The 25469-nt window shown below is 50.2% G+C and overlaps 2 protein-coding genes across 2 annotated transcripts in view; one reads left to right on the top strand and one right to left on the bottom strand.

Moving 5' to 3' along the window:
* LOC132588312 (glucagon receptor-like) overlaps window positions 1–25045 on the bottom strand; it is a 42472-nt gene extending 17427 nt beyond the window's left edge. Inside the window, exons 1-9 of the mRNA XM_060260676.1 lie at window positions 24924–25045; window positions 21599–21695; window positions 18491–18598; window positions 15522–15643; window positions 14030–14136; window positions 12704–12860; window positions 10367–10526; window positions 8145–8205; window positions 6866–6935 (exon numbers count right to left, since the gene is read on the bottom strand). Of these exons, the coding sequence (XP_060116659.1) occupies window positions 6866–6935; window positions 8145–8205; window positions 10367–10526; window positions 12704–12860; window positions 14030–14136; window positions 15522–15643; window positions 18491–18598; window positions 21599–21695; window positions 24924–24998 (957 nt within the window). The 5' untranslated portion in view covers window positions 24999–25045. The remainder of the gene's footprint in view (window positions 1–6865; window positions 6936–8144; window positions 8206–10366; window positions 10527–12703; window positions 12861–14029; window positions 14137–15521; window positions 15644–18490; window positions 18599–21598; window positions 21696–24923) is intronic.
* On the top strand, window positions 4757–5608 carry LOC132588564 (dispanin subfamily A member 2b-like; the record flags this gene model as incomplete). The annotated part of the gene is made up of 2 exons (XM_060260996.1): window positions 4757–4773; window positions 5305–5608. Coding segments are annotated over 2 exons (321 nt in total), but the record flags the coding sequence as incomplete, so codon positions are not given.
* Window positions 25046–25469: the final 424 nt, after the last annotated feature.

Below are 25469 nucleotides of genomic sequence, written 5' to 3'. Positions count from 1 at the left end.
CGGTCGGTACACCAGCCAGATCGCCAACCCCTCCCCAACGTCCCACATCAGGCCGGCACATTCCACGCCTGGAATCTCTGGGGCCGGGAGAGCCCTGAAGGAGTAAGCCTCTCGTATGAACAGTGCCACTCCTCCCCCCCGCCCGCTAGTCCGGGACTGGTGGAAGACCGAGTATCCCGGGGGGTCATTTGGGAGAGAGCCACAGTCTCCCCCTCCCGCACCCAGGTCTAGGTCACGCAAGCCAGGTCCGCATTCTGCTCCAGCAGGAAATCCCGAAGGATCATGGTCTTATTGTTAATGGACCTGGCATTACATAACATCAGTGACGGAGGCGAGTGCATTTGTCTGGCCACACTACCTGTCACCATCGGGATGGGACACAGGCTGGAAAGTGGCCGAGCACCACTACGTCTCGGCCCCCTTCGCCTATGAATCTGCCTGTTCCCACCGTCATACCTTCCCCTCCCCAGGAGTAGCGGAATCCCCAGGCCAATCATCAACTCCTGGTGAACACCAGCTCAATAGCTGGTAGTAAAAAATACCTCTAACCTCTTTTAGTTCTTATGTTCTAATCAATCACTAATGCCAACTACCAATCCATTAATTCTCAAATTTAATTCCAAATTAAGTCCTTCAACTAACCCCCACTAACTCCTTAGCTAAGAGTAATAAATTACTAAATCCCTTGGCTCCTTAATTAAAACCCCTACCCCTAGTCCTCATCTCTTATTAATTTGCCAACGTAATATAACAACGTAGCTAATTAAAACTAGTTAAAAGACCAATAAATAGTTAATTATCTACTTTTACAGAATTGGTAGTTAAGAACAATAGAATTAAAGGGGAAAGTGCAGCTATTTATAAAGTGACTGTGCAATAAAATACAAAGTTCTTCTTTTGTATTATTAAAGTGCGGTCGTGTCCGGAAGGTGCAAGGCAAGCAAAAAACAAAGAGTTTAGTTCTTATTCTCGAGCAGTGTGAGAGCATAGTTCTTATTGTTGGAGGGTGGCGGCGAGGTAGCAAGGGAAGGGGGTCATGCAGTCTGAGAACCCGAGGCAGCCTCCGCGCAGCACCAGGGGCCCGGGGAGGTACTAGCTCCCCCCGTGTCCCTGCCGTCCCGCAGCCACTGCCCCAGGGACCCAAGACTGCTAGTTGGATTTATAATCCCCCTCTCCTTTTCCACCAAACAACCTCCACTCACACCTCGCCTCGTCGGCAGTCTCGGCCTGCTCCCAGCTCTTGTTCTTCTACCTCTGGTCTCCAGTCGTCAGGGGAGGGGAGAAGGGGCCGTCGTTCCACTGGTAGCCTAGCTACCCTGGTACTTCGCCCCACCTTTCCCACAGTTACACTGGGGGCCGCCGTGAAGCTCTTCAGGCCTATACACCTTCGGTCTCGCTCACCAGGGGGCCGCCGCTCGTCCCGTCACTTTCCTCACTTCCAGTACTTCCCCAATGCCGCCGTGTAGCTCTCCCGAGCCTGAGCAGCCTCGTGTAAAAAACCACCGTCAATCACTCCTCCAAGCACCGCCCGCACTTTCCCGAGCGCCGCCCGCACCCTCGCCTTACACCGATCAGCACGGTCCCAACTAGCCTTCACTCCCGGGCCACAGTTGCTCGCATTCCGGGCTGCACTGCCTCTCACCACCTCAACATCGGCGTCGTTAGGCAGCCCTCGCTGATAAGTGCATTCGTGTTCTTTCTCTGGGAGGAGCGGGCTTTTCGCGTTCTTTCTCCGGGAGGGGGGGGGGCGAAACAAAGTCCTGAGACATTCGCCGTCAGCATTCGTGTTCTTTCTCCGGGAAGAGGGGCTTTTCGCGTTCTTTCTCCGGGAGGAGGGGGCGAGACAAAGCCCTAACGCGCTCGCCGTCAGCTCCAACAGCAGTTCAAATAACGTAAATGGTTTTAAAAGATGTATCTTGGTGTTATCGGCGATATTTCGTCAGAGTTTGATGTTATATCAGGAGCTCAGCAAAGGAGCTCCGTGTCTGTCGCCACCATCTTAACCAGACATAATATGACGCCTATACACCTGAATACACCATGGGAAGAATACACCTTTCTTCCCATGTTGTCCAGCTTCTTTCCCTCCTTGTCGGGTGGGGATGAGTGGACCTTTCGTGCCTTGGATGAAGAAGAGATGACCACTGAGTTCAGTTTCGGATGGGTGAAAAGGAACTCAGCCCCCGTCTTCTGAGCCCTGTACATGTGGTCCAGCCTTCTGGATGACACTGGAGTTGAAGATGGTTTCTTCCAGGGCTCCTTCACTGCCTGTAGAATCACTTTGGTGACCGGCAAAGCAATTGCTGTGGATGTGTCCCTCTGCATAATGTCAAAGACATTATCATCCACGATGGGTTGTGGTTGCGTCACAGGCAGGGAGAGGGAGGTTACCATCCTCTTCACTAGGTCGCCATAGGACTTCAGATCCTCCGATGGCAAAATCGGGAGATCTTCGGTCGTCTGGGACCTAGGCGAAGGCTCCAGGGCACCCTCCTGTGTGTCGGCACCGCTCTCAGAGTCCGATGAAGAGGACTCCCGGTGCTCAGAAAGGATCGGCGTCGATTCCCGGACCAGCGAGCAGATTGACATCAATGGTCGTCGACGAGTCTCAGCCACTGATGTAGTGCGCCTCTCCGGAGGGATCGATGCCGATGGTCTTCGGGAATGGTGCAACAGCCTCGACATACAGGATGCCTCGGACTGTTGATCCCATTCTGCAAACTCCCTCAGTGGATACCACTGATAGGTACGGATAAGGATAGGAGGGCGGCCATTGACGCTGCTCCCACGATGGTAGCGGTGGGAAACGGTGTGCTGCCATGGAGGGCTCTAGCTCCCATCTGCCTCTGGGTTCCATCGGGGGAGATGGATCCATTGGCGCCGAAGCCTCCACTTCTGAGATCGACCCGCTCCTGCTGTGACGTCGCGACCCGGATGACGAGGATTGCTGGATGAGGTGGATCTCCTGCTCAGACATCAAGAGACGGTGTTGTTGGGTACTGCCTCTCGATGCCAAAGGGCTGTGGCACGGGGACGCCAGGATCTTCCTTGGCGGGGCAGTCGATGCCGAAACGTTGTGCGATGGTGATGGAGTGCGGGGCCTCTTCCTCTTCTCTTTGGCCTTTTTCGGGGTGGATGCTCAGGTCCCCGAGTCATCCCGACGCTTCTTAGCGGGCGTTTCCACTGATCCATCATGGGATCGTTTCGTGGAGGAGCCTCGCTCAGTCGGCATTTCGGTCACGACCAGGGTCACATCGGCCGATGTGACCATCGGGGCCGGGGTGTCTGTCATGGTCAATGCCGACGGGCCCGATGCCGATCTTTGAGGGCAGAGTGCCGATTCAGTTAGAGCCGCCAAAAGCCGCACCGCCCGGTTCTTCCTCGTTTGCTTGGCGAAGCGGAGGCAATGTGGGCAGGACTCCACATGGTGCACTTCACCCAAGCAGAGAAGACACAGAGAATGGCCGTCTGGGGGGGGCAATCTTCTTCCCGCAGGAACGGCACCGTTTGAAAAACCCCCAGCGACTTTCCATAGACTCCAGTCGCTAAAAACCCGCTCAGAGTCCTCTGAGGGGGAAAAAACTTTTGGGGAAACAAACAAGGGGGAAGGCCCCGGAGGGCAGTCCGACACACACACACACAAACTCTTTTTTTTTTTTTACTAACTAACTAACTATCTACTCTAAGAAAACAACAAATGGGCTATATACACGAGAAAAGGCAAAAAAAGATATCTCACCGACCGGGGACACAAAAGGTGAACCTCTCCGTGCAGCAGTCAGAAAGGAACTGGCGGGATCCCCGTGCTGGCGCCGGTGAGCATGCGTACTGGGACGCCTGCGCATGCCCATTGGCGCTGAGCGCGGAAAAATCCCGGGCTTTTCAGATACCGATTCGGGGATTGGCGCAGGCACTCTATCCCATGGGTGTGAAGCACAGAGACCACGAAGAAGATCCAGTGTTTCCTCTAAGCTGCAGAGTCTTGTGAGCCAAAATTCTACTTTGTGAGCTACTGGTATTAAAGTGGTGAGCGACTGCATCAATTATTGTGCTCTGGGGTCATCCTTCCTGAGCTAAAACAAAAATGTGTGAGCTAGAGGCTAAAAATCTGTGAGCTAGCTCATGCTTAACTCAGCTTAGAGGGAATACTGCACATAATCCCAAAGCACTAGCTCCCCAAGGCTAAGCCAAACAGAACCAATCTATGCGGAAGGATGATTTTGGATGCATACAAAATGGTCTCTAGTCCAGAGAGGCTTAAACCTATGAATCTTGAAAGAGTGGCTAACACACACACACACCCATGACAGTTCCCCCACCAACCCCTGGCATGCATAATGCTTTATCCTTACAGCAAGTGGAGTAAAGTACTATTCAGTTTACAGAGAAGAAAGAGCCAAAGGGATGTGGAGCGGGGACACCCAAGGACTACCCCAAGGTTTGGGGTTTAAACAGAGAGCTGAACCCAAGATTCTCAGATTTGCATCTCACACATTCCGTGTCAAAAGGCCAGCATGGTTCAACGATAATGTTAGATTAAGGCAACACACCCACAAGGTTCAAATCTTTCCCCAGGTATGGGATTCACTAGGTAGCTTTGGGATGCCATTACTAAGTCAGGGGGAGCTGGAGAACTCCCAGAGTTACGGCTGATCCACAGACAACAGAGAGCAGTTCCCCTGGAAAAAATGGCTGCTTCAGAGGGTTGGACTCTGTAGCGTTTGGCCCCGCTGAGATCCCTCCCCCAACCCCCACCCCTCTTCAGACTCCACCCCTAAATCTCCAGGGATTTCCCAAATTGGATCTAGCAACCGTAGCCGGTGACCAATAGGGCACTCGCTATCAGCCTAGCCTCCCAGATCCCCTACAGAGGAAGAGAAAATCACTTATGCCACCTGAGCTTCTCGGTGAGAGAAAAAGGGGATCAATTTGAAAGCACTGAGGTCCACTTGGAAAGGTCAGCGGAGGTGCCCCGCCCACAACAGGTGGGCTGACAGTTGGCTGTTATTCCCTCATGTGGTTGCTCGGCAACTAAGTAGAACCATTTTCAGACCAGAATCAGGACTGCTGTTTAACGGTCCCTACAGCTGCTTCCGACCTCCCGTCCATCAGAAACCAGGCCATGGAATGCCCCTTTCCTCGGCTCCGTGCCCACGACCCTTGGTAGCCTACGCTGCCGCCCATCACACCCATCCCGCCTTCTCTGTACCTCAAAATGGCAACCCCCATTGTCCAGCAGCAGTATCCGCGCCCTCCCCCCTATCCCCAGCAGTGGGTCGTCCAAGGCGCCGCCATCGTGGTGAAGCCGCGCGATTACGTGCTCCTGTCGCTCTTCAACACCATCTTCCTGAACACCTTCTGTTGTGGCTTCGTGGCCCTCATTTACTCCATCAAGGCCAGGGACTGCAAAGTGGTGCACGACCTCGAAGGGGCCACCCGCTACGGCAAGACCGCCAAGATCCTCAACATCGCGGGCATCGTCCTCGGCATCATCGTCTTCATCGTCGTCATTGCCCTGTCCGTCACCGTGGCAACGGACATCCTCAAGAAATGGCACTCCATGCGATGGTCCCTTGGCCAACTGGGCTTGTACCACCGGCATAACTAAGGTCCACATCTGGAGCCACCTCAGTCTGATTTCTATCCCCAGGGAACAGCAGCTGCCCTTTCTTCAACAGACGCAGTACCTTCTCCACACACAACAAGCCACCCCAGGGCACCCCTAAGACTTCTGGAATGGCAGACGTCTTCCACTCCGGGGATTCCTCTTTGCTGCCAAAAGTGGCAAGACACAGGGCCTATCATCTCCGAATCAACACGGAAGCTAAAGCAGAAACAAAAAGACGGTCTCTGCTCCAACTTTCAGCGTTGCGACAGGAATAGTCACTGTTTCCCCCCACCCCCAATGTTTGTTTTGATACATCTCACGCTAAAGGGCTGTTTTAGAAATGTTTTAGGGCTGTTTTAGAAATGTTGAGTCGGGGGTGAACGGCGATCCAAACCAAAAATGAAACCATTTAAACGAAAGCGATGCGACTCGGCTTTTCTTTAGGGAGGGGAGGAACGACGGTCCTCAGCATTTTAACCCACCCCAAAGCCCTCCTTCAGCCATTTCTAGGTCCGGTACTGCAGGCACGAAAACCATTTTGTATGTTCGTAATCTGCACATGGCAAGGTCCTCCCAAGACTGGGCCATTCAGACCACAAGAGCCTCTCCTTCACAGCTGCTCACTTTTTGGATGCGACTTGCTAACCCAGGGGCGGCCAATCTTGCTTAACGTAAGAGCCACACAGAACAAACATCAGGTGTTTGAGAGCCGCAAGACATGAACAACAGACCTTTGAGAGAAGGCAGACAGGAAGATAGATGGGGAGGGAGAGGGAGCTGGAAAGGAAACAACTCTAAATGCAGTCTCCAAGCTGCCAGCTGGCTTGGCAAAGTGATTTAAAGAGACAGATGCCTTCTCCGAGCCAGCTGACAAGGTGAGGGGTGCTTCAAAACCCACACAATATGTTTAAACGAACCACATGTGGCTCCCAAGCTGCACTTTGGCCACCCTGTGCTAAACCTTCTACAGGGAGTGGTGGGAGCATGGAGGGGGGTGCACCAAACTGTCTTCACACAGCTCCCGACCCGGTGTTCCGAATGGCACAATCTGGGAAGACTGTACCAGCTGCTTGTTTTCCTTGCATACCTTGGTGGACTTGGGTACACGACAAACTGCTAGGCAAAGGAGTGGGCAGTTTTTTTGCTAGGGAATGCGCTGCCATTCCTGGTGGAAGCCCACAAATGGGGCAAAACTCGCTTGGTATATCCTGCAGCTATTAAGAAGGTATCACACGCCCTATAAAGCAAGGCACTTACCACGGACGCTAGCAGAATAGGGATCCGAATAATCCACCAATAAGCCATGTTCTCATTCAGGGCCCAGCACCTACAACAGGAAGGAGGAGATGGAGGAGGAGGAGGAATTGGATTTCTACCCCACCTTTTGCTAACCAAAGGAGTCTCAGAGCAGCTTACAAATCTCCTTTCCCTTCCTCTCCGCACTACAGACACGCTGTGAGGTAGGTGGGGCTGAGAGAGCTCTGACAGAAACTGCTCTTGAGCAGAACAGCCCTGAGGGAACTTGTGACTGACCCAAGGTCACATCAGCAGGTGTACGTGGAGGAGTGGGGAATCAAACCCGGTTCTCCCAGGGAAGAGTCCGTGCGCTTAACCACTACACCAAACTGATACGCATAGTTCAGCACAGGTTAGTCGAATCGGCAGGAAAAGCTGAACTGCGAATCTCAGATTCCATCAGGTTTACTTTGCCAAGCTCCATGGGCTCTTACAAAGGGTAGAAGTACCAGAGAGCTAGGGGAAGTAAAGCCACGGCGTACAACCATGGGATAATTTAACTAGCTGTTGTTAACAGATGGCCCAAACATGGGCTGCTGTGTGCTAGATGTGGAATAGATTTATGTCAGTGCATTAATGCCGGCTAAAAAGTAAAGGTAAAGGTAGTCCCCTGTGCAAGCACCAGTCATTTCCGATTCTGGGTGACGTTGCATCACAACATTTTCGCGGCAGACTTTTTAATGGGGTGGTTTGCCATTGCCTTCCCCGGTCATCTACCCTTTTCCCCCAGCAAGCTGGGTACTCATTTTGCCAGCCTCGGAAGGATGGAAGGCTGAGACAATGTTGAGCCGGCTACCTGAACCCAGCTTCCGCCGGAATAGAACTCAGGTCGTGAGCAGAGAGCTCAGACTGCAGTACTGCAGCTTTACCACTCTGCACCATGGGGCTCCTATTAATGCTGGCTGGTAGAGAATAAATTATTGACAGGGCAAAGATCTCCGAGAAGGCTCTGAAACTAGGATTTTTGAAACCCAAAACAAGCCTGTATCCTGGTTTCACTGAACTAGCCCGGGTTAAAATACTCCCGGTTTCCCCTGCAGTCTGAACTGGGGTGGTAAATAACAAGTTCAAACGAGAGCAACAGAAGCTGGTTTTATCCGACCCCAAATATAATGAGCACCCTGGTCCCCATTCTCATGACCACTAAAGCTGAATGAAGCCACTGTTGCAGGCCACGTCTGCACTGTGCTGCTCCACCCTACGTGGCACTGATTCCGAGGCAGCCTCGATCGCCACTTACTCTGTGTTCTCCTTCAGGTATTTAGCAGCCATCCAGGGAACCACAAAGGCCACGGGGGTCCCTGCAAGTAAAAAAAAATAATCCCATGAAGCCTCCAAACAAAGCACCTGATACCAAGCCTCAATTTGGACAGGAGCTCACAGGAGCGGCGCTCTGGAACGTCTAAACGTTATGGTGCAGTACTTCAGTCCTAAGCTCTGCTCAAGACCTGAGTTCAATCCCTGGTGGAAGCTGGGTTTTCGGGTAGCCGGCTCGAGGTTGACTCAGCCTTCCATCCTTCCAAGGTCGGTCAAATGAGTCCCCAGCTTGCTGGGGGGAAAGTGCAGATGACTGAGGAAGGCAATGGCAAACCACCCCGTAAAAAGTCTGCCATGAAAACGTTGTGAAAGCAATGTCACCCCAGAGTCAGAAATGACTGGTGCTTGCACAGGGGACCTTTCCTTTCCTTCTTACACCCCTCCCCCTCAATACTTGCTTCTGGGCTCCATTGTTCAAACCCCTTATGAGAATTTTGCTGAACTCTTGAGATTTTGATAAACTTTCTCATATTTCCCCCCACCAAAAAATAACCAAAACATAGAAAGCAGACAGATGGAAACCTTCATCATGCCACTATGGCCACATAGGAGAAAGTAATTGAAAAAGTATGATGGGAGTCAGGTTTTATGATGACAATTCTAATTCAAGAAGCATTTTCAGGTCGCTGCGGAGCTGATACGATTGAATCCACCCAGTGATGTCAGAAGTCTATGGCATATGCAAATAAGTTGTTCAAATGAGTTCCGGCGCCTCTTTGTCTCTTTTATTGTAGCAGGAACTCCTTTGCATATTAGGCCACACACCCCTGATGTAGCCAATCCTCCAAGAGCTTACAGTCGGCCCTGTAAGAAGAGCCCTGTAAGCAAGGGTGTCGAACTCATTTGTTATGAGGGCTAAATCTGACATAAAAGAGACCTTGTCAGGCTGGGCCATATGTGTACCTATTTAAGATTAGGTTAAAAACACTTAAAACATGATTAAAACATTAGCACTCGTTGGTCTTAAAGGTACTTTCTTTGTATTTCTCCCATGGGATCCAGGGAACTGGGCAAAGGAAACTCTGGCTCTTTCCTTTCTTACCCAGGAGCCTAGGAGGGGAAGGAGACTCAGCCAATAGAAGAAAGAGAAGTTTGGCTCAGTAGCTCTGCTGTGCAATTGAGAGAGCCTGGCAAAGCAAGCTCTCCCTCTCCCCCTTTCCTCCCAAGTGTGGAGCCTCATCCAATGGAAAAAATAGAGGTCTTGTTCTGTAGCTCCTGTGCGATTGAACAAGCCTTGCAAAGCAAGCTTGTTATGCAGAAGAAAGCAGATGACAGCCAGTTGTTTGGGGGGCAGATAGGAGCCCTCCAGGGGCCTGATTCAGCCCCTGGGCCACAAGTTTGACACCCCTGCTAAGCTCTTGGAGGATTGGCTACATCAGAGGTGTAATTGCTGAATGGAGTATCTGAGTTCTGGGCCTGAATACTTCCAGTTGTATGATGGCAGAGAGATTCATCGAGGGAGGGGTGTTGCCAGCAGGCTTGCCTTGCAGGCCTCTGATTGGCTGTTGCTGCTGCTGGAAAGAAGATGGTTGGATCTTTGGCCCAGTCCAGCAGGGTTTATGACAAACCACGGGACAGTCGATAGCACTGCCTGGATTTTGCAACAGCGCTTTACTGATGCCCCTCTGCATGTAGAAAGCTAGCCTCTTAGGGAGAAGGATACAGCCTAGCCTTGCCCACGAACAATGCTTTTCTTAGCGCAGGACATTTGTTGGGGTGCAGCATGCTCTTTTGCAAATGGGGCTACCATCTCATGCAGCCTGGATCAATACAGTCTGAGAAACTCTTTGCCCGTCGTGTAGACTAGATCAGCTCACTATCAGAAGGCAGTCTCTGGGAATTCCCCAGAATTACAGCTCATCTGTAATTATCAATTTGGAGATCAGGTCCCCTGGAGAAAATGGCTGCTTTGGAAGGCGGAGTCTATGGCATCATGCCCCACTGAGGCCCCTGTCCCACCTCCAGTACTCCCTTCTAAGCTGTCTTGTGAGCCAAACTTCTACTCTGGGAGCCACTGGCATTGAAATTGTGAGCTACTGTACAGGTTAGCTAAGCCAAAAAGATGCGAACCAGATGCTAAAAAACTGTCAGCTAGCTCACCCTAACTCAGCTTAGAGGGAACACTGTCAAACGTCTCCTCCTTACCCCAGCCGAGGTACAGGTAGAGGGTGTAGTAATTCTTCTCCGAAAAAACAGCTCCGATCAGAAGCTTGTACAGGTAGACAGCCTCCACCAGGAACCAATAGTGATTGGCCAAAATGCAGTACTGCATCACCACCTGGGCCACTCGGCAGCCAATCGCAGCCTGGGAAAAGCAACAGAAGGAACAGGTTAAGGATAAAGCCGACATACCTCAGTCTTCCCAATGAAACAAGAAAAGAGGGCTGCCTGCCGGCCCACGGTGCAGAGCAGCATCTGCTGGTCTTCACGGTGTTCATGCAGCTTTAATAAGACTGGCATCTCCGTTGCTGGACTGTACCACTTGAAAATGCAGGTGGAGACAGGGTTGCATGTTGGAACGCTCCCACTATAAAACATCCCCTAAGTGTAGAAAAGTAGGTCTGTGGAAAAGATTGTAATCACACAGTTTGAGCCAGTTTGATGTAGTGGTTAACTGCACAGACTCTTATCTGGGAGAACTGGGTTTGATTCCCCACTCCTCCATTTGCAGCTGCTGGAAGGGCCTTGGGTCAGCCATAGCTCTTGTAGGAGTTGTTCTTGAAAGTGCAGCTGCTATAAGAGCTCTCTCAGCCCCACCTACCTCACAGGGTGTCTGTTGTGGGGGAAGGAGATAAAGGAGATTATAAGCTGCTCTGAGACTCTAAGATTCAGAGTATAGGGTGGGACATAAATCCAATATCATCATCATATTCTTATTCACAGTGTGTGGAGAAGGGGGACGGGTTTCCCCCCTTTAAAAACAAGGAAGCATTCATCTTCCAATCTCCCCCCCGCCCCGTTTGCATTTAAAAACAATAGAAGAAGAGTTGGATTTATACCCCACCCCTTCACACAAAGTCTGGAAGCAGTTTACAATCCCGTTCCCTTCCTCTTCTCACAACAGACACCCTGTGAGGTAGGTGGGGCTGAGAGAGCTCAGAGGGAACCAGGACTGACCCAAGATCACCCAGCTGGCTGCATGTGGAGGAGTGGGGACTCAAACCCAGTTCTCCAGATTAGGGTCCACTGCTCTTAACCACTGAACCACACTTAACACTACAAACAAATTGATTTAGGAGCTAAAGTTCTCACACAATACCCAATTCTGCATACGCCATCAATTTCTGGGCTGCCTTCCACAAGCATAGAATCCACGCAGCCCGTTTCTGCAATCCGCAGAGTAATCTCAGGTCCACATGATGCAGCAGAATGTGGTTTTCCCAACCACAGCGCAAAGTCACATTTTTCAATGCTCCCCTGAGGACTGGGCTAGAACCTTGTTCTGTATTTGAAAAGACAACTAAGGGGGGACACGCTAGATGTTTATAAAATTCTGCACAGGGTGGAGAGAGTGGACAAAGAGAACTTTTTCTACCTCTCTCCAAACAGTAGAACTCGAGGAAACTGATGAGCAGTAGGTTCAGGATGGACAAAAGCGGGGGGTGGGGAGAGGAAAAAGGGGCACAAGCCCTTTAAGGGCTACTGCGGGCCAGGTGTTGGTGGTGGGGATTTAAACCGGCTTGGAAAGCATAGCGAGGCCGGCTGGTGAGGGAGCACCGGTGTCAGGAAGGCTGTTGGATGTAGACCGAGGATAAAGCGCACCTGCAAGCTGAGTCGGCTCTGGACTGTGTTATTTTGTGACAGCGCGCAACCTGGCTAAATTAAGAGCCACATAGAATAAACATCAGATATTTGAGGGAGGGAGATAGATAAGATTAGATAAGGAGAGAAAGAGAGAGAGAAAACACAGATAAAAGATCGACAGGGAGGGAGGGAGAGATGGAAAGAAAGAAGATGATGATGATGATATTGGATTTATATCCCGCCCTCCACTCCGAAGGGTCTCAGAGCAGCTCACAATCTCCTTTCCCTTCCTCCCCCACAACAGTCACCCTGTGAGGTGGGTGGGGCTGGAGAGGGCTCTCACAGCAGCTGCCCTTTCAAGGACAACCTCTGCCAGAGCCATGGCTGACCCAAGGCCATTCCAGCAGGTGCAAGTGGAGGAGTGGGGAATCAAACCCGGTTCTCCCAGATAAGAGTCCGCACACTTAACCACTACACCAAACCGGCTCTCCAAACCGGCAACTTTAAATGCATTCTCCAAGCTGCTGGCTGGCTCAACTTGGATAAGTGGTTTGGAGAGAGAAATGCCTTCTCCAAGCTGGCTGACAGGATGGTGGGGGCTTTGATGACCACACAATGTGTGTGAAAGAGCCACTTGTGGCTCCCAAGCCAAAGTTTGGCCACCCCTGGACAAAAGGAAGCAAGGCCAAGAGATGTCCTCCTGACCTTTTCGGTACATCCAAGGACATGACAACTCACATCGTGGCTCAGCAAGGCCTCCCAATCGGACATCTGAAAGACCTCCTTCCCCCACATCTTCTCCAGCAATGAATCCTTCACGATCACCGACACCGCCCGGAGCCCGAAAGAGGCAAAGAGATTTGCGTGGATGTAGTTCCGGGTGCAACGCAGCTTCCTGCAGGACCAGAAACAACATGGTGCTCAAAAGTGGGAAGGCAGTCCACCCTCTCCCTAACCCAAAGCCCCCTGTGTCCACTCGCTTGTTTGAGGGCCTGAACTCCCAATCAAAAGCTCTCTGGGAAGGCCAGCATCATTTCAAAACCAGCCGCAGCAATTTAAAACGCGGGAAACTGGTAAAGATCAAAGCTGTTAGCATAAAAAGGGGGAAACCAGCACAATAAAAATCACAGCAGTAAAAGCAGTGAACTACTGAGCAAGATGAAGAAGACTGCAGATTTATACCCCGCCCTTCTCTCTGAATCAGAGACTCAGAGCGGCTTACAATCTCCTTTATCTTCTTCCCCCACAACAGACACCCTGTGAGGTGGGTGGGGCTGAGAGGGCTCTCACAGCAGCTGCCCTTTCAAGGACAACCTCTGCCAGAGCGATGGCTGACCCAAGGCCATTCCAGCAGGTGCAAGTGGAGGAGGGGGGAATCAAACCCAGTTCTCCCAGGTAAGAGTCTGCACACTTAACCACTACACCAAACTGGCTCTCAGATGCAGTGGGAATCAACCCAGGAGACAAAGCAAGCAGAAAAAACAATTCAGGAAGATAATACAGTCAACCAGAAGCAAACCATAAAAGCTTATCTTTTGTTTTTAAAAAGATTACTAATTGATGTTCCAGCTTTGTCCTCTACAGCCGTCTTCTGTCTATCCCCATTCTTTCCCAAAGTGTGTAACTCTCTTCCCCGATGGCTATTTTAATCCTGGATGTTTACCGAGTTTCTACCTCCCTATCACTCAACAGAATACTTGAACCCCTCTTAAAGCAACTGAGGTTCCAATGTTGCTCTGTTGTGGATTTTTATCTGTTGCGCATGCCACTTTGAAAAGCAGCTCACAAACCTCTTCAAAAGCCAACACAGCCGTAGAAAGGGGATTCCAGAGGTAAAGGTGCCAACACCGAGAAAGCCTTGTCATTGAGCTTTTTAAATTTTCTGCTCTTTAGGAATGTTTCTTATTTATTTATTGAGCACGTCCCCTGTGCCCATACGCTTTCGTCAGTGTTCATAAACAAACCACACAATTCTGCAGGGCTTCACAGTGACAATGATAAGCAAAAATGGTCAACTACCAACCCCAGGGTGTTCTCAGTGAACGAAGACCCAGTGAGCAATACCTGAAGACAGTAAGGATGAGGAGAGCCAGGATCAGGGCCAGCAGCGACAGGGAATAGCCCACCGTGTAGATGACTTTGAAGCCCACCATCAACCGGTGGGCCCCTTCCTGTACCAAAGAGAAAGAAGAAGGAAAGAGGAAGAGAAGAAGAAATTGTATTTATACCCCACCCTTCACTACCCAAAGCAGTCTCAGAGTGGCTTAGAATCTCCTTTCCCTTCCCCTCCCCACAACAGACACCCTGTGAGGTCAGTGGGGCTGAGAGAACTCTGAGAGAACTGCTCTTGAGAGAACAGCTCTGAGAGAACTTGTGGCTGACTCAAGGTCACAGCAGGTGCATGTGGAGGAGTAGGGGATCAAACCCGGTTCTCCCAGATAAGAGTCCGTGCACTTAACCACTACACCAAACTGGCTCTCAGAGAGCCGCTGAGAAAAGCTACAACAGTCTCCTTCCCAGCCCACCAAGTGGTTAACATAAGAACATAAGAGAAGCCATGTTGGGTCAGGCCAATGGCCCATCCAGTCCAACACTCTGTGTCACACAGTGGCCAATATATGTGTAATGTATATACATACATATACACACATACACACACACATATATATATATTTATACTGTGGCTAATAGCCACTGATGGACCTCTGCTCCATATTTTTATCCAATCCCCTCTTAAAGCTGGCTATGCTTGTAGCCACCACCACCTCCTGTGGCAGTGAATTCCACATATCAATCACCCTTTGGGTGAAGAAGGACTTCCTTTTATCCGTTTTAACCTGACTGCTCAGCAATTTCATTGAATGCCCACTTGTTCTTGTATTGTGAGAAAGGGAGAAAAGTACTTCTTTCTCTACTTTCTCCATCTCCATGGCTGTAGCACCATTCTGAGTTCAGAAGTTATCGTTTACTGAAAGCTCTGGCTTTCAGGATAACCTTTTTTGGATAGTTTCAGGTGGACGGCAGCTGTGTTGATCTGCAGCGGAAGAGATGGATTCGAGTCCCCTAGCACCTTAAAGGCCAATTAAACTTCCAGGGTATAAGTCTTTGAGAGCCAAAGCAGTCCTTCATCATATACCTGATGCTTTGACTCCTGAAAGAGTATATAAATTCCGTTTTTTGTATTTTTGTAATTGTGTTTGTGTGTGCGTGTGTGTACGCACATGCACCTGGAGATCATGGACCCCTCCAGAGAGCCTGGAGGATATTCAGAGAGGAGGCTGACTAAAGCCTGTCCCTGCCCCCCCAACTGCTGGTATTCCAAGGAGGCCCTGTTAGAAGAGCCCTGTAAGCTCTTGGAGGATTGGCTACATAAGAGGGGTGTGGCCTGATATGCAAAGGAGCTCCTGCTCCAAAAAAAGCCCTCATGTAAACTGCTTCAGGCCCTCTTTATGGAGAAAAGCAGAGCACTAATAACGCAAGTTAAGCCAATGAACATTCAACCCACCACGGGTGCTTCATCCCCAGCAACAAACCCTGGTCCTTTTCCCCTCCTCACCTCTTCATCGATGGCTTCCGTCTCCTCTTGGCACTGGGAATGGTCCCTCCAGGCCTCTGTCCCATTCAGGAGCGCCCAGCGCCCATCGGCCCCACACCTGCGGCTCACCACTCCGTGTCTAACTGCAAACACAGAAGGGGCCGAGCGTCAGGCTGAGGCATTCGGAAGAAGCTATTTTGAATCAGAAATCAGGGCTCGAGGTTGGGTGGGAGGGCACACGAAGGCAGCTTCTGTTAGGCTGATGCAGACAACTATACCCGATAGCAGACCTAATATGTATGGGATAGAGAAGATAGATAAAGAAGTCCTTTTCTCCCTTTCTCACAATACGAGAATTTGTGGGCATTCAACGAAATCACTGAGCGGTCGGGTTAGAATGGATAAAAGGAAGTCCTTCTTCACCCAAAGGGTGATTGATACTTGGAACTCACTGCCACAAGAGGTGGCGGCGGCTACAAGCATAGCCAGCTTCAAGAGATCCATCAGTGGCTATTAGCCACAGCGTATTGTTGGAACTCTCTATCCGAGGCAGTGATGCTCTGTCTTCTTGGTGCTTGGGGAGGGGGGCACTGGTGGACCTTCTGATGGCACTTGGGTTTTTTGGCCACTGTGTGACACAGAGTGTTGGACTGGATGGGCCATTGGCCTGGTCCAACACGGCTTCTCTTATGTTCTCTTAATACATAAAGTCTGCTCACTGCATGGGGATTGCCAGATGAGAATTCCCATGCTAAAGCCAGACGTGCCTCTCTGCCCAGGGTTTTTTTTTTTTTGCAGCAGGAACTTTTTTGCGTATTAGGCCACACACCCCTGATGTAGCCAATCCTCCTCGAGCTTACAGTAGGCCCTGCACTAAAAGCCCTGTAAGCTCCTGGAGGATTGGCTACATCAGGGGTGTGTGGCCTAATAGGCAAAGGAGTTCCTGCTGCAAAAAGAAGCCCTGCTGTAGCCAATGGGGGTGGCAAGGGGGATATGTGGCAAACTGCTTTTACATCATACAGCCACCAGGTGGAGCAGCTGCCACATGGTGGTCACGTCCTTTGTCACTGCTGTTCTTGGGCAAACAGGTTTCCAACTACCCTTCCCATGCAAGGAGCTGTCCACCACAGCCATGCAACTGGTAGTGCTGAAAGGCTTGGGCCAGAAAGTTCTTGCTCCAGGAACCTTTGCATTCACTTCATTTATATTTCCTACCTTTCTCCCCCCCCACCACCACCACCATGAGGACCCAAAGCAGTTTAGAAGAAGAAGAAGAAGAAGATATTGGATTTCTATCCTGCCCTCCACTCCGAAGAGTCTCAGAGCGGCTCACAATCTCCTTTGCCTTCCTCCCCCACAACAGACACCCTGAGAGGTGGGTGGGGCTGGAGAGGGCTCTCACAGCAGCTGCGCTTTCAAAGACAACCTCTGCCAGGGCTATGGCTGACCCAAGGCCGTTCCAGCAGGTGCAAGTGGAGGAGTGGGGAATCAAACCCGGTTCTCCCAGATAAGAGTCCGCACACTTAACCACTACACCAAACTGGCTTACAACCATCTCCTCTCCCCCACGTTGTCACAACAACCCTGTGAGGTAGGTTAGTCTCAGAGTGTGTTACTGGCCCAAATATCCTGGTCAACTTCTGCGGCAGAGCGGGGATTCAAACCTGGGTTTCCCAGATCCTAGTCCCAACATTCTAACCGTTAGCCCAGACTGGCATATGATGGTGGAGCCCACAGATGAGCGAGAGCAAGTGTGGACTAGTGGTCAGAGTGGGGGAAAGAAGAGGAGGACCCCGCCAAAAAATTAAATTAAGAACCTGAAAGGGTAAATGGATACAAATTAGGGGGCCCACCGTTAAGATCAATAAATGTACAACATAAATATTACAAATTAAAGAACAGATATATTATATACTTATTGTTACACCAGCACCATGTTTGCTTTTGGAAATGAATTTTCCGGACCAAAATAGGAGGGTAAGCAACTGAAATACCATTTTGGTTATAGGTACCTGACTTGGATGCAAGGTGAAATCACATGAGACTTTTTCCCCTCACGGGATTTATATCCCGCCCTCCACCCTGAATCTGAGTCTCAGCAGCTCACAATCTCCTTTATCTTCCTCCCCCACAGCAGACACCCTGTGAGGTGGGTGGGGCTGAGAGAGCTCTCCCAGAAGCTGCCCTTTCAAGGTCAGCTCTGAGATAGCTATGGCTGACCCAAGGCCATTTCAGCAGCTGCAAGTGGAGGAGTGGGGAATCAAACCCAGTTCTCCCAGATAAGAGTCTGCACACTTCACCACTACACCAAACTGGCTCTCTGACTTATTTATCACCTGACTTATATATCACCTTGTTGTCTTGGGTCACTGATGTCTATCAGAACACAATTCTCACTTGGTCCTACTTAAAACTGTTGGTCTTAAAGGTGCCACTGGACTCTTATTTTGTTCTGTTGCTTCAGAGCAACACGGCTGCCCACCTGGATCTAAAAGCAAGCTCAGTTCTTACTTGCTGATCTGGATTTTCAGCACCAGGGACAGAGACTCTGCAACTTCCAGTCAAGGGAGTCTTGTCCTTTGAGCATATGAAGCTGCCTTCTACTGAATCAGACCCTCGGTCCATCAAAGTAAGTATTGTCTACCCAGACTGGCAGCTGCTCTCCAGGGTCTCACACCTACTTGCCTGGATGCTTTTTAGTTGCAGATGCCAGGGATTGAACCTGGGACCTTCTGCTTACCAAGCAGATGCTCTACCACTGAGCCACCGTCCCTCCCTCCTTTCCTAGGGATTCATGTGGCTGTCTTTAGATTTGTTTTCCATTGGGAGGAAATTCTCAAGCTTAGAACTGGATCAAAGAAAGCGGCGAGATGGACAGGGAGGCTCCTGGAGAGATTCCACCTCACAGCCCTTTCAAGGAGGAACTGAGGGAACCGCGTGGGGGCCCCGCACCCACGTGGCTCTCCAAGCCAACTCAGAAACAGCCATACCTTTTTCGAACCAGGGCAAGTAAAAGGGGCAGGAGACATTGACCACGGTGCCTGGGCTCCCATCTGGCCAGCACGCGTACATATCAAACGTTCGATTGCAGAACAACCCTGGAAGAGACAGAAGCAAGACTGGATTGGCCGGGTGGCATTCGTCCAATACGGAGCTGAAATATTCAGTGTGTCACTCCAGAACACAAAAGGGTGTTTGAGGGTGGTTTTTTTTAATTTTTATATGTGTGTGCACGTGTGCATGTATGAGACAGTGTCTGTGCGCACCTGGAAGTCATGGCAACCTCTGGTGACTGACCTCTACTGGAGGATATTCAGAGAGGTGGCTGAATAGAGCCTGCCCCTGCCCTCCTGACTGCTGGTATTCCAAGGAGGGCTCCCATCCAAGGACTTGACAGAGAAGAACCTGGAAGTCATGGCAACCTCTGGTGACTGACCCCTGCTGGGGGCCTGGGGGATATTCAGAGAGGTGGCTGAATAAAGCCTGCCCCTGCCCTCCCCACTGCTGGTATTCCAAGGAGGACTCCCATCCAAGGACTTGACAGAGAAGAACCTGGGAGTCCTGGTGACCTCTGGTGACTGACTCCTACTGGGGCCTGGAGGATATTCAGAGGTGGCTAAATAGACCCTGCCCCTGCCCTCCCGACTGCTGGTATTCCAAGGAGGACTCCCATCCAAGCACTTGCCAGAGAAGAACCTGGAAGTCATGGCAACCTCTGGTGACTGACCCCTACTGGGGGCCTGCAGGATATTCAGGAAGGTGGCTGAATAGAGCCTGCCCCTGCCCTTCTGACTGCTGGTATTCCAGAGGTCTCCCATCCAAGCACTTGCCAGAGTCGGCCCTGCTTAGTTTCTGAGATCTGACAAGATTGGGCTTGCCTTGGCTATTCAGGGCAGGGCTTTACAGAATACAATGTGGATTGGAGCTCTCTCATTCTCAGTATCCAGTAGCAATGCCACTAGTGCAACGTGGTGCCTCAGGATCTCAGGAGAGAATGAGGCAGCTTGTGGCTGAAATCTCATCCCAGCTACCAAGTCACAGCCTCTCGGCTTCACTCCTCATCTCCCAATTCCACCTTACCTTGCAGGGCTGTCATGCAGATTACTGACAGACGTTGCAAATGGCTTTGAAAAGGAAAAATCCTGTTCTATTGTGTGTTTCATTTGTCGTGATTTTGCATCTTTGGGGAAAAAAATTGTAAGAGCTGTAGATGAAAAAGAACTCGAACCGCCAACTGCTTTTCCTTAATCCATGCTCCAAGTTTCACATTACACGAGGAGAGGAAGAGCTTTCCTGAGTATTCTGGGATAAATGGGCAGGATTAACGAATTTGTAAGAGTTCTTTGAGGGGGTGAACAAACGTAGACAAAGGGGACCCCGTAGATGTTGTTTACCTTGACTTCCCAAAAGCTTTTGATAAAGTTCCTCATCAAAGGCTCCTTGAGAATCATGGGGTAAAAGGACAAATCCTCTTGTGGATCAAAAACTGGCTAATTAATAGGAAACAGAGAGTGACTATAAATGGGCAATTTTTGCAGTGCAGGGTGTTAAGCAGTGGGGTGCCACAGGGCTCAGTACTGGGTCCGATGCTTTTTAACTTGTTCATTAATGATTTGGAGTTGGGAATAAGCAGTGAAGTGGCTAAGTTTGCAGATGACACTAAATTGTTCAGGGTGGTGAGAACCAGAGAGGATTGTGAGGCACTCAAAAGGGATCAGTCGAGGCTGGGCGAGTGGTCGTCAACGTGGCAAATGAGGTTCAACATGGCCAAGTGCAAAGTAATGCACATTGAGGCCAAAAATCCTAACTATAAATACAAGTTAATGGGATATGAACTGGCGGAGACTGACCAAGAGAGAGATCTTGGGGTCGTGGTAGATAACTCACTGAAAATGTCAAGACTGTGTGCGACTGCAATAAAAAAGGCCAACACCATGCTGGGAATTATTAGGAAGGGAACTGAAAACAAATCAACCAGTTTCATAATGCCCCTGTATAAATAGATGGTGTGGCCTCATTTGGAGTACTGTGTACAATTCTGGTCACCGCACCTCAAAAAGATATTATAGCATTGGGAAAAGGGCAGAAAAGGGCAACTAGAATGATTGAAGGGTTGGAACACTTCCTTATGAAGAAAGGTTAAAACGCTTGGGGCTCTTTGGCTTGGAGAAACATTGACTGAGGGATGACATGATAGAGGTTTATAAGATTATGCATGGGGTAGAGAAGATAGAGAAAGATGTATTTTTTTTCCCTTTCTCGCAATATGAGAACTCATGGACATTCAATGAAATTGCTGAGCAATCGGGTTAGAATGGGTAAAAGGAAGTACTTCTTCACCCAAAGGGAGATTAACATGTGGAATTTGCCACCACAGGAGATGGTGACAACTGCCAGCATAGACAGTTTCAAGAGGGGGTTGGATAAACATACGGAGCAGAGGTCCATCAGAGGCTATTAGCCACAGCATATTGTTGGCACTCTCTGTCTGGGGCAAGTGATGCTCTGTATTCTTGGTGCTTGGGAGTGCCCAGTGGGAGGGCTTCTAGTGTCCTGGCCCCACTGGTGGACCTCCTGATGGCACCTGGTTTTTTGGCCACTGTTTGACACAGTGTTGGACTGGATGGGCCATTGGCCTGATCCAACATGGCTTCTCTTACATTCTTATGTCTGGGGCAAACGATGCTGTGTATTCTTGATGCTTGAAGGGGCAACAGTGGGAGGGCTTCTAGTGCTGTGGCTCCACTGATGGACCTCCTGATGGCCCCTAGGTGTGTTTTTTTGGCCACTGTGTGACAGAGTGTTGGACTGGATGGGCCATTGGCCTGATCCAACATGGCTTCTCTTATGTTCTCATGTTATGCTGAAAGCGTCACTTTCCTCCTGTTCAAGCAGCCTTCCACTGGTACGTCAAGCTCTTCTTTTGACAGCGGAAGGTTCCTTACACCACAGTAGCACACCACCATTAGCAGTCTCTCTGCAAAGGGGGACCGTCAAGGCAACACACTGGCCAGCCCACATCATATACAGAGCACAGGTTGCCATACGCACCTTCTGGCCTTTCTGTTTTAAGGAAACAGAATGGAAGATTCCCTTACCAGATGGATAAGGATCACTAGCCATCTTCTTCAAGCATTCGGCCTTGTACCTCATCCATTCTTCAAAGGTCTTCTCCAAAACTTTGGCACCGCAGCTCTGCAAAGGGGACAGCCTTGTTATATCTTGGTGGAGACCTTCCCTGGGACCTCTGTAAGGCAGCTACCAGGGCAGGTCTTTCCAAATGCAGATGAACGTATGAACACATGAAGCTGCCTTACACTGAATCAGACTCTCGGTCCATTAAAGTCAGTACTGTCTACTCAGACTGGCAGCAGCTCTCCAGGGTCTCTAGCTGAGGTTTTTCACACCTATTTGCCTGGATCATTTTTAGTTGGAGATGCCGGGGATTGAACCTGGGACCTTCTGCTTACCAAGCAGAGGCTCTGCCACTGAGCCACCGTCCCTCCTCCAAATCATATGAACATATGAAGCTGCCTTCTACTGAATCAGACCCTGGGTCCATCAAAGTCAGTATATAGTCTACTCAGACTGGCAGCAGCTCTCCAGGGTCTCAAGCTGAGGTTTTTCATGCCTATTTGCCTGGACCCTTTTTAGTTGGAGATGCTGGGAATTGAACCTGGGACCTTCTGCTTACCAAGCAGATGCTCTACCACTGGATGCTACACCCAGGTCAGGACAGGGTTGGGGAATGGCAACGGAGCAACAAAGCCAGTGCTTTCAAGTGTGAATTATGTGGGCAGGGCCCTAAAGAGTGACCAGCACGCAGCATTTAGAAAGCACCTTCTAAAAAAGATTTGCCTTCGAAAGCACCAGTAAGAGGAGGAGGAAGAGATTGGATTTATACCCCACCCTTCACTCGGGAGTCTCAGAGCAGCTTACAGTCTCCTTCCCTTCCTCTCCCTACAACAGACACCCTGCGAGGTAGGTGGGGCTGAGAGAGCTCTGAGAGAACTGGGGCTGACCCAAAGTCACGCCGGTGGCTGCATGTGGAGGAAGAGTGGGGGGAATCAAACCTGGTTCTCCGGGTTAGAGTTGGCCGCTCTTTAACCACTATACTAAACCGACCCAGGTCAAGGCGGGGGGGGGAGGGAACACATTTGCTCCTAAATTACAGACTTGGGCTGCAATCAAAGATGCTAAATAATGCCCTTTCAATCCACCACCAATGCACTTTCCAACTAAATTTTGCTGTGTGAACTGGCAAAATCCAGTGTGAAAGTGGATTGAAACAGCATTGTTGAGAATGCATGATCTCAGCCTTGGAGCCAGTTTGGTGTAGTGGTTAAGTGCGCGGACTCTTATCTGGGAGAACCGGGTTTGATTCCCCACTCCTCCACTTGGACCTGCTGGAATGGCCTTGGGTCAGCCATAGCTCTCGCAGGAGTTGTCCTTGAAAGGGCAGCTGCTGTGAGAGTCCTCTCAGCCCCACCCACCTCACAAGGTGTCTGTTGTGGGGAGGAAGGTAAAGGAGACCGCTCTGAGACTCTGAGGTTAAGAGTGTAGGGTGGGATATCAATCCAATATCATCATCATCAAAGCTTTGTTTGCCAGAAACTGATCTTGGAATTCACACCCACTGAAGTCAGAAGGCTGGATCTACAAGGAGGTTTCTTTCCCAGATCCCCCAAGACTCTGATGTTGAATCTTAAGAGATCTGCATCAGGCTAGGTCATTGACAGCTGAATTAACATTTTTCTTAAAAAAACCCAGGCCAACTTATTGACACCAAAAGCAATCAAAAATAGCACGTAAGTACATATGTTTGAGACAAAGGGTGCATTTCCTGCATAGAACAGGGTGTTACTGTTAGGAAAGGGTCAATACATATGTTTGTTCTGGATCACCATTGGTTACAACCAGTCTTCCCTCTAAGCTGGGTTGGTGTGAGCTAGCTCACAGTTTTTAGCCTCTGGCTCACACATTTTTGTCTTAGCTCATGGGAAAGGGCCCCAGAGCAAACTAATTTATGCAGTAAAAAAAAAAAAGGTAAAGGTAGTCCCCTGTGCAAGCACCAATCGTTTCCGACTCTGGGGTGATGTCGCATCATGACGTTTTCACAGCAGACTTTTTACGGGGTGGTTTGCCATTGCCTTCCCCAGTCCTCTACACTTTTCCCCCAGCAAGCTGGGGACTCATTTTACCGACCTCGGAAGGATGGAAGGCTGAGTCAAACTCAAGCTGGCTACCTGAACCCAGCTTCCGCTGGGATCGAACTCAGGTCGTGAGCAGAGCTTAGGGCTGTAGTACTGCAGCTTTACCGCTCTACACCAGTAACTCACAAATTTAATACCAGTAACTCACAAAGTAGATTTTTTTTTGCTCTCAAGACTCCACAGCTTAGAGGGAACACTGGTTAGAACTGTTGTCGGGTGGACTGAATAGCAGAACCGTGCTTAGTTTTTTAAATGTTTGTGATTCCAGCTGGGTCAAGAAGCCTCCCCAGGGGAGTCTTTTAGAGAGCGAGACAGACTTCCAGGTGAACCAGCTGGCTGTAATTGGTAAAACATTCACAGCAGATTGGATCAGTAAACCGTTCTCAGTGCCAAGCAGTGAGTACTCTGTTTCAGCCATACCTCCCTCGCCCCACTAAGCAGTGCCACCAGGAAATGCCCACAACCCATCGCATGAACGCAGGTAGGGAGAGTCCATCTCTGAGCCAGGAAAGATCTCTCCCAGCTAAAAAGGCAAAGGCAGTCCCCTGTGCAAGCACCGAGTCGTTACCGACCCATGGGGTGAAGTCACATCAGCATGTTTTCATGGCAGACTTTTTACAGGATGGTTTGCCATTACCTTCCCCGGTCATCTACACTTTCCCCCCAGCAATCTGGGGACTCATTTTACCGACCTCGGAAGAATGGAAGGCTGAGTCAACCTTGAGCCGGCTACCTGAACCCACCTTCCGCTGGGATCGAACTCAGGTCGTGAGCAGAGAGCTTGGACTGCAGTACTGCAGCTTACCACTCTGTGCCATGGGACTCCTTAAAGGTAAAGGTAGTTCCCTGTGCAAGCACCAGTTGTTTCCGATTCTGGGGTGATGTTGCTTTTACAATATTTTCACGGCAGACTTTGTTACATGGTGGTTTGCCATCGCCTTTGCCTTTTGTTACAGGGTGGTTTGCCATTGCCTTCTCCCAGCAAGCTGGGGACTAATTTTACCGACCTCGGAAAGATGGAAGGCTGAGTCAACCTTGAGTTGGTTCCTTGAACGCAGCTTCCGCCGGGATTGAACTCAGGTCGTGAGCAGAGCTTGGGCTGCAGTACTGCAGCTACCACTCTGCGTCATGGGGCTCCCTTTCTCTCCCAGTTACCAGACCCCAATCTGGTTAAAGAGAAAAATCATCCCGGGCCACTTGAACATCTTACCTCCATGAAAATCAGGCTCATCCAGAGGAGATGCACGAACCTCGTTGCACACTGGGAGAGAAGCGCATCCCCCATGGTCAGCTGTGGACCTCGGCACGTGGATCACTGCACCAAAACGATGGTGTCCAAAGACCCCTGAGAAAGAGAAAGGATGGAGGAAGGCTAGTTGGCCTTTGGAGAATCTTCAAAACAAATGCCCTGCCCTGGACAGTCCAGGAAAGCCTGATCTCATTAGATCTCAGAAGCTAAGCAGGGCTGACTCAGGCAAGTATCTGGATGGGAGACCTCATTGGAATACCAGCAGTCGGGAGGCAGAGGCAGGCAAGAGCAAGCCACCTCTCTGAATGTCTAAGCCCCAGTAGGGGTCACCAGAAGTCAACTATGACTTCCATGCATACACACCCCAGTCTGAAGAACCTCCAGAGTCATCCAGTCCAACCCCCTGCACAATGCAGGAAACTCACAAGTACTCCCCCCTCCAAACCCACAGTGACCTTGCTCCATGACCAGAAGATGGCAAAAAAACCCCAAACCCTCCAGGTTCCC

The sequence above is a fragment of the Heteronotia binoei genome, chromosome 20 (assembly GCF_032191835.1).
Source record: "Heteronotia binoei isolate CCM8104 ecotype False Entrance Well chromosome 20, APGP_CSIRO_Hbin_v1, whole genome shotgun sequence".
In the NCBI taxonomy this organism is placed as follows: domain Eukaryota; kingdom Metazoa; phylum Chordata; class Lepidosauria; order Squamata; family Gekkonidae; genus Heteronotia; species Heteronotia binoei.
Note: the sequence above shows the minus strand (reverse complement) of the source record. Positions and strands in the feature narration are given on the sequence as shown.